Source organism: Marmota flaviventris, chromosome X (genome assembly GCF_047511675.1).
Source record: "Marmota flaviventris isolate mMarFla1 chromosome X, mMarFla1.hap1, whole genome shotgun sequence".
Lineage (NCBI taxonomy): Eukaryota > Metazoa > Chordata > Mammalia > Rodentia > Sciuridae > Marmota > Marmota flaviventris.
In genome coordinates, this window is record NC_092518.1 from 1,400,826 (window position 1) to 1,409,438 (window position 8,613).

An 8,613-nucleotide genomic window follows, 5' to 3' on the forward strand; every position below is an offset into this window, starting at 1 on the left:
CTCAGCAACTTAGCAAGACATCCAGAAATTTGTGAAACTTGGTCTTCATCAACAATAAATGGGGGTACTGGGATTGTAGCTGAGTGGCAGAGCACTTGCTAGCATGTATGAGGCACTGGGTATGATCCTTAGCACCACAGATAAATTAACAAAAATAAGGTATTCTGTCCCTCTACAACTATACAAAATAAAAATAAAAATAAATAGGTACATAATAAATAGGAAGGGCTGAGGACGTGCTCAGTGGTCCAGTGAGTCTAGGTTTATTACCCAGTAAAACAACTTCCCACCTCCCAAATGCTGCTCACACATTGAAATTCATTTTTTTGAGGAGAACATAAGCATGAGCATGTCCCTGGCTTCAATCCCAGCACTCAATACATCAGCAAATAAGTAAACCCCAGTCTACAATACTAATTTTCTTGGGGTGGAGAGTAGTTCAGTAGTAAGAACTTGATAGCCCTCGGTTTAATCCCCAACAGTCCATGTACACACACACACACACACACACACACACAAACACACACACACACACAAATAAAAACCCTGAAAATATATGTAATGAGTGATAAAAAAGATTATAATACAAAAGATACACAATGAGAGGCAACAAAAATCAATGAAAAGACAACACACTTTCTTACAAAGGAGACTGAACTTTCCCATGAACTACACTCTTTGAAAAAACAAAGAGCATTTCAATAAATTATGTGAAATTCAGGGCATGGATTATTGTGTTTTATGGGGTGAACTTAAAAAACTATATCTAAAATGAAAATAGTACACTGTATCTAAGACCACTGAAAATGTTGTACAGGACAGAGAGAGTAGAGAGAGCGTTTATGTTACTCCCAAGTTTCATAAGCTAAAAGGCCAGCTCCCAAATGGGTAGCCCTAGGAGGAGGTAATTAGGAGGGAACAGGAATCAGGTGACATGGTGGGAGTGCTTGTGAGAAGATCAGCACCCTTACTTAGACATATATATCTCTCCTTTTCAGAGAACAGGTGTCACTTGTTATTTCACTGATAAAGTATACAGTGATTTTTAAATGATCACAGTTGGGTATTTTAGGTATTGTCAAAATTGTCCTTAAAACTTCCAATGAAGATGGGTGTGATGGTGCACATCTGTAACCCCAGTGGTTCAGGGGTCAGTGGCCCAAGGTGATGTAGCAAGACCCTGACTCAAAAGGAAGAATCTAAAAGGGGCCAGGGATGTGGCTCAGTGGCTAAGCACCTCTGGGTTCCATTGCTGATACCAAAAACGACACAGGTAACATGAACCTGCCAAATCCAGACAAAAACAGTAACAACAAACTGTCATTCCTGTCAAATTCATCAGCTTGTCAACGACTGTAACTAATTTAAATAAAATCAAATTCATAAATTTATCCACCACAATTTTTGTAGAAATGGATTCATTTACTGCAGCAATAATGGTAGACAGAGTTTCTCTGTATCTTAAGTGGCATTCTGGAATCTAGGGCATGGATTTCAATTGGAAATCATTGAAAAGAGAAGATCAAATCTCACCAATTTACTAGGCATACTCAGGGGTAGCAAAAGATAAATTAGATGTTTTCTTTCTTTCTTTCTTTCTTTTTTTTTTTGTTTGTTTGTTTTTTTGTTCTGTTCTTTTTCTTTGGTTTGGGATCAGAGATTAAACCCAGAGGAAGTTTATTGATAAGTCACATCCCCAGACATAAGGCCTGGCTAAGTCGCTAAGGCTGTACTCAAGTTTACAATCCTACTGCCTAAGGCCCTGGAACAGCAAGGATCACAGGTGTGCACCACTGTACCTGGCTGTAATTGTTTTCACAATGGAAATGTAACTAGACTTTTTAAAATCCACTTCTTTCTTGCCTATTTAATAATAGTCCATCCCATTTGGCTCTGAAAAAATAGACCTGGGCCTCAAAATGTGAGCAGATCATTGCAAAGTGATACACAGAAAGCTTTGGTGCTGAGGGAGCACACATGTGTCAGCTTCAAGGGGCAGGGAAGGTCCCTGACATCTGGGACATGACATCTCCTGGTCTTGCTTCCTAAAAGCCTCTAGGATCACCCTCCCAGGGACCTAGATCATGACTCCAGTCTACGAGGCTTTTCAGGTTTGCACAGCTCTGCACTGGGGTGGGTGTTGCTTATGCTCTGGGAGAGGTTTCGCTCCATCACATTGTGAAACTACAAGGGCAGGAATCACTGGTGCCCTGGCCCCTCAGCACCAGCATCCACAGGCTGACTGGCCACCTCTCTCCACGGAATGGGAACAGAGCTTGGGAAAAACAAGGTCCCAACTAAGTAGCTGTCTAGATGAGGCCTGTTCCAGGAGATTCCTCAGCCCACAGCAGCTTCCCTGAGAGGCTGCACCCCACACCTCAGGTGTCCTCTAGGAGGAACTGACCCAGGGCCTGAAGTTCTGTTCACCCTGCAGGGACCAGGGCAGCTGTGGGCACCTTGTGGCAGCTCCAGGAGAGAACAGTGGCTGAGGACATAGGACCCTGTGAGTTGTCTAAAGGGAACCTCTGCCCAAGAAATCAGACATGGTGTCTACACCTAAGGAAGATAAAGGGAGAAGCACAAGATTTTTACGGCTGTGCACTCAAGTTCTCTATACAGTTGCATCTACATCAAAGAACCTTCAGAGTATTTAACTTGGCTAACCAGACCACCTTGAGGGTGGAAAGGCAGGGTTCTGTATGGAGAGCAAAAATTATCTTGGGCTATCTTAAGCCCTTTAATAGCCAATTATCTTAATTTCTGTATCAGACCACAATTCTCAAAACTATTAAATTTCTCAGAATATATCACTATCCTTACCAGACATCTAGTCCCCACCATCTACCAAAGTAAGAATGTAATAACAACAGTCAGAAGAAATTTCTTTTTTCTTCCTTCCTTTCTTTCTTTCTGCAGCCCACCAATCTGATGATCCTACCAATGCAATTGGTTAATGTAGTGATACACACTTTCTTTTATAAAAGTTCATGTAGGCCAGGCACAGGGCCACACAACTGTAATCCCAGTAGCTTTAGAGGATAAGGTAGGAGGACTGCTAAATTCAAAGTCAGTCTCAGCAATTTAGTGAGGGCAGAAGGAACTTGATGAGATCATGTCTCAAAATACAATCTAAAAAGGACTGATTGTGGCTCAGTGATTAAGTGCCCCTGGGTTTAATCCTTGTCTTTCAGGGTGGGACACATACATCATTTAGGGTCACTTGAATCCATGTTCCTGAGTATGGTCATTAATATTTAAACCAAAATGAACTATTTTCCATAGCTGGGATTGCCAATGCCTTTAATGTCAACAGCTTGAGAAACTGAAGCAGGAGGGTCAGGACTTACAGGCCAGGCTGGGCAACATAGCAGACCCCATCTGAAAATCAAATTTAAAGAGTTGGGGATGAAGAACAGAAGAATGAATCAAACACTATTATCCTATGTGCATATATGACTACAGGACTGGTGTGAATCCACATCACGTACAACCAGAAAAAGGAGCAGTGACACTCTATTTATGTTTACTGTGTGAAAATGCATTATAATGCCATGTATAACTAATAAAAACAAATTTAAGTAAATAAATGATTTATGTCAAATTGGGGCCGGGGGGCTTGGAACATAACCCAAGATTCAATATCCCTAGGTTCTATGTACAAATGCCTTTTTCCTTTTAAAGTAATTATTTTGACCAAACACAGGGAACTGTTAAGTGATTATTCTTTCCTCTCAAGTATAATAATCACAAATAGAAAACAAATGCTTTCAAAAGCATTCTTCTGCCGCAGTCTGGCTGGGCACACAATCTCGAGCCACCACACAGCTTGTAGATTCAAACAGCAACTCTTTATTCCCTAACTCACACCAATCACGTTCTGGGGAAATCCACATTCTCTGCCCAAATTCACATCCACTGGGCTTCTGTCTCCCAAAAAATACTGTCTGACACAGGCCTTGTTAGAATGGCCTTAGGCCTGAGCCTAAGCAACTCCATTTTAGAAGACCTGCAGTTTCACCAGGCATATCCACAGATCCCTCCAGTAAGGCCTCAAACAAGTTCCTTCCCCTCACCCTGATAAAGAGAGTGAAGCCTCTGGCAGTCTGTCCTTGCCTGATAAGAGGGAAAGGCAAGAAGATCAGGGTGGAGATGATCCCAGGGTAAATGATGTCACTGAGAAATAGGGTGGTAGCTGATAAGGATTGAAAGCATGATCCAAAGCCCCCAAATTTAGTATAAACGATAGAGCTGATGAGCAGGAATTCAGCCAACAGAAACAAGGATGCACTCGAGCTGGAGAGTCTGATGAGGACCTGACATCCCATCACTTGGCATCTTTCCTGAGCCTCTGCAAGATTCTCACCATTCTCAAACTCTACTGCCTCTTCTGGACCTTGGTGAGAGCTGCACCTCCTCCCTAGGACCCCCTCCTCAACTGCTCCTCTGCTCCACACCAGGAAATGCTTGCCTTGGTTCCAGACCTGGTCACCGAGGTCTGAGTGAGTGTGCATCTGCTGGACTCAAAGCCTAAGACATAAGATCTTTGAACTTAGCATGCAGAGGGAATGTCATTAGCTTATCATAATTAAGTGTGTTTTCCAGTGCTTAGAATGAATCTAGAATTGTTTGCTGTGAATTAATTAACCTAGAATTGTTTGCAGTTAGGGTGATAAACAAGTCAAGATGGCACCTGGCTTTTAGCCAAAGGAAGTAGTGGTTGAGAAGGCCAGCAAGCCATTAAGATGATAGAGATTCCTTGATGAGTGACTGCTGTGTCTAGATTATGTCAATTAAGTTAAGCTGTGTGTAATCATTAAGATGATGATTCCTTATTGGTTGATTGTTATACCTAGTTTTTGTTAACTGAATACACAGCTTGTTCTTAATTATGTAGATATACCCCTACTGTCCTACAATAAATGGCTCCCACTCCTGCTGTATCCACCTTCACAAGTTGATCTTCACCCCCCAGTTAGTTTGCTGCTTCCAGGCTGTGGCACATTTTGCTGTGAATTGATTATGTCTATGGCAATGCCTAGCATTAAGGATTGTTGTTTTCTTGATTAAGAACCTATACAGTTCAACTGTATTAAGTAATTTGAGTGAATAGAGCATTGAAAGGGGCAGAAGTGTGTGGACATTCTTTATTTCTCCCCTTGACTGCATAAGTCACAGTTTTGCCCCCTCCACACATCCCTGTAATCCAGGAACTTTGGAGGCTGAAGCAGAAGTGAAGCCAGATTTACAGATAGGTAGTTAGGTAAATTGGGTCTAATATTGTGTAAGATTAATAAAACAGAGGCCCTTATAGAGAATGGAGTCCTGGAAACCAGAGCAGCAATTGAAATGTTAATGTCCCCAAGGCCTGAATCTATTCTAAGGAACTGTTAATCATAATCCAAAAGCCACCCCAGGCCTTTCCTGCCCAGATTACTCCTCCAGCCCACCAATGTCCCACCTTTTGGACCTTCCCACCTGCATTCTATCACTGCAACATAATGAGAAACAAAGTGTGGGAAAGCGGAAAGAAGACTTTAGCTATAAAAGAGGGAAGACCTCCCCCTTACAGGGATTCCACCTCTTGGGTCCCCTTCTTCCTGTGGGGAGAAGTCTTTTCTGCTGTCCTTTAATAAACCTTTACTTTCCACTCTACACTTGCCTTGAGAGACCCCAGCCCAATAACTTTAGGCCCAGTTACAAAATCATCAAGGCTTGCTTTTGCACCTGCACAGGCGTCAGATGTGTTTTTCAGATAATCAGTTAAGTGTAACCGATTAGGAAAGAACAGGATGGTTGGGAAAGAACTGGCACGGTTGAGCAAACGGAAGCATACAGTGAAAAATAAGTGGTTTTTATGTGGTTTTCCAGGAACCTATAGTGAAAAACAAGTTTACCCTTTAAGTGACCTATATGCTGGATTCAAAAGAGCCAATGAGATACCTGCTACTGTGCTAGGGGGGAAACTGACCACTGTACCCTATAAAAGATCTGTACCCCAAAGCCCGGTGTGCCAGTTCACCTAAGCTCCGGCTGAGGTGTTGCTGAGCACCCGCAGGCGCCTGTGTATTAATAAACTTGCCTCTTGCTTTTGCAGCCGTGTTTCATGTGGTTCACTTTGGACAGGGACTCTGAGGGTCTTTCAGCCTCAGCGTGCTTCTTTGGTATTATACTTCAGCATTTGGGGAAGCAAGGACTCGTCACTGGTAAACAGCGGTAACAGAAGGATCACAGGTTGGAGACCAGCTTCCACACCAAGTGGGTGCAGGTCTCAAAATTCAGTAAAAGTGGAGGCTGGGGATGTGGCTGATAAAGCTCCCCGAGTTTGGGTCCCCAATTAAACGAAAAGAACTATTCTCTCCAATATTTCGCTGGATTAAAAGTGACAATTAGCGGACGGTGTCCATTTGAACCCAGTGGGAAGAACGAACGTCTGGCGGAGCTGTGAGCTGGAGGGAAGGTGGGGTTTAGAAGGGAGGAGGCGCCTGCAATTTGGGGAACCTACAGCAGCCTCCGGAGGAGCTCCCCTGGGAGAAGGAGGGCGCATGTGTGGCCCTGCTTCCTCCACATTGGGAAGAGTGGGTCGGGCCACCAGTAGGCAGCAAAGGGGACACCAGGGCCCTGAGTCGCCCTTCCAAACCCAGGGAACCAGGGGACAGGGCCCAGGGCCACCCTCCAGCGGGGACTCTGCCACGCTCAGCAGCTCACCTCAAAAACCCAAAACCCAGCTCACCCCACGAGAACAAGGGACAAGGCCACGACTCCGCCGCGCTCCCCAGCTCACCCGGGCACCTGGTCCCAAGGCAGGTGGTGACGCATGCCTTCAGCCCTGGTCACAAACTCACCATTTTTGTGTTCTGTGGTGACCCGGCGTCCTCTCGAGGAACCTCCAGGCACCCGAGTCGGGGGTGGGGGGGACACAGGCAAAGCAGAGTCACCTGAGTCCCTGGAGCAGAGAACTCTTGGCTTGAAGCATGAGGAGGGGAGTCCCTGAGGAAAAAACGCTCGCGACATTGCGAAAGCCCGCCCTTCCTCTCACTCTGCGCACTGATTGGGAAAATCCCCCAGCATCCGGGATGGACGGCCTCCAGGCCCGCCTCTGCATCGTGATTGACAGCCAGCATCATCCAATCACTGGCTGAAGTTGGGTAGAGTGACAAATGCTTGGCCCCAGCCCTTTTCAAGCGGAGCTTTTCAGCTGTGCTGGGAACTAATCCAGGTGGGAAGCCTTGGCTTAGCCTCCGGTACAGAGGTGACACCTGGCGCTGAGCTAGGCTTCAGCCATAGAGTGCTTTCTGAGCATGGCGAGGCCCTGGGTTTAACCTCAACACAAAAACAAAGCACAGCTTCTCAGGGAGGGTGAGGCTCGAGGAGCCCAAGGTCAGTGAGACCCTCTCTTAAAATAAAAGGAAAAGAGTGGGGATGTAGCTCAGTGGTCCAGGTCAAGCCCCAATGTTTTATATATATATATATATATATATATATATATATATATATATATATATATATATATATATATATATTACATATATATATATATAAAACATATTTCATATGAAATATGTTTTATATATATATATACATTATATATATATATACATTATATATATATATATACAATATATAAACAATATATATACCTCAGGCAAATTAGAAAGACACTGTCTCCAAATTTTTGAAACACTCTTTAAAGATAGCATATATATCCACATATATGTGATATCTGCTAATGAAAACAGTTTGACAATTATTTTAGTATTTCTCATTACCTCCTGGCCTCTGATCTTTGAGGAGGCAGCCTGACCTATAATAGGAAACATTTGGGGTTCGGGCTGTGGCTCAATGTTCCATCCCCAGCAGAGAAAGGGGTGTGGTGGGGGGAGGCAGGCAACCTTCTAAAACAGCAATGTGCAGCAGAAATAAAATGGGCGCCTTGTGCTCAATGTACATAGTCTACATTCTAGTATTATCAATTCTTATGTACAGACCTGACTCTGCTGATCCCACAAATCTGCTCAGCTGTTTGCCCTAAAAGCAAAAAGAAAAGGTGTTGATTCAAAGCAGGAAAGGAACTTTGACCAGTGCAGCTACACTAGGGAGATAAGGAAACCCTGTCTTACCCTGTGTTTAGGTGCTGACAAGGGTTTTGAGATTTTCTTGAAAGGGAAATCATTGTCATGAATGTATAGGGGAAATTGTATGTAGAAGTTAGTATCAATTGTAAAAGAATAATATTGTATTATTACTGCAATAGGTGATATGCAAATAATATCATAATATGTAGAATTGTATTTGGTTAGGCTTCAGGCATCTGTAGTCTCATAACATGTCTGTGAGCTCAAGCTCATTTGCCTCCTTGAAACATGTCATTCTATTGCACAGACTGACCTCATTATTTTCTCTCAGTATAAAGTCCCCCTTTGTGAACTCTTTTTATGTGAAGGTTTCAGATGCACCAACATTTTCAAGAAAAGCCACAAGCCCATCTGCATCCTGCCTAGGAAGCAATGTTCTCCCAGAAGCTGACCCAGTGCTCTCAGCTTCCTGGGTTCAACTGAGAGTTAAACCAGAAAGAAATAATAACCCTGCTCAGCTCTGCCAGAAAGCCCGCATATA

General features: G+C 43.6%; 1 protein-coding gene across 2 annotated transcripts in view; it reads right to left on the reverse strand.

Annotated features, from left to right (window-relative positions):
* Window positions 1–7,013, reverse strand: part of LOC139703303 (zinc finger protein 709-like) — a 51,150-nt gene extending 44,137 nt beyond the window's left edge. For both annotated transcript variants that reach the window (XR_011705704.1, XM_071606562.1), the window contains exon 1: window positions 6,843–7,013. Coding sequence is in view for 1 of the 2 variants with exons in the window: in XM_071606562.1 (XP_071462663.1) it covers window positions 6,843–6,845 (3 nt within the window). In the remaining variant the exon portion in view is untranslated. The remainder of the gene's footprint in view (window positions 1–6,842) is intronic.
* Between the last annotated feature and the right edge of the window lie 1,600 nt (window positions 7,014–8,613).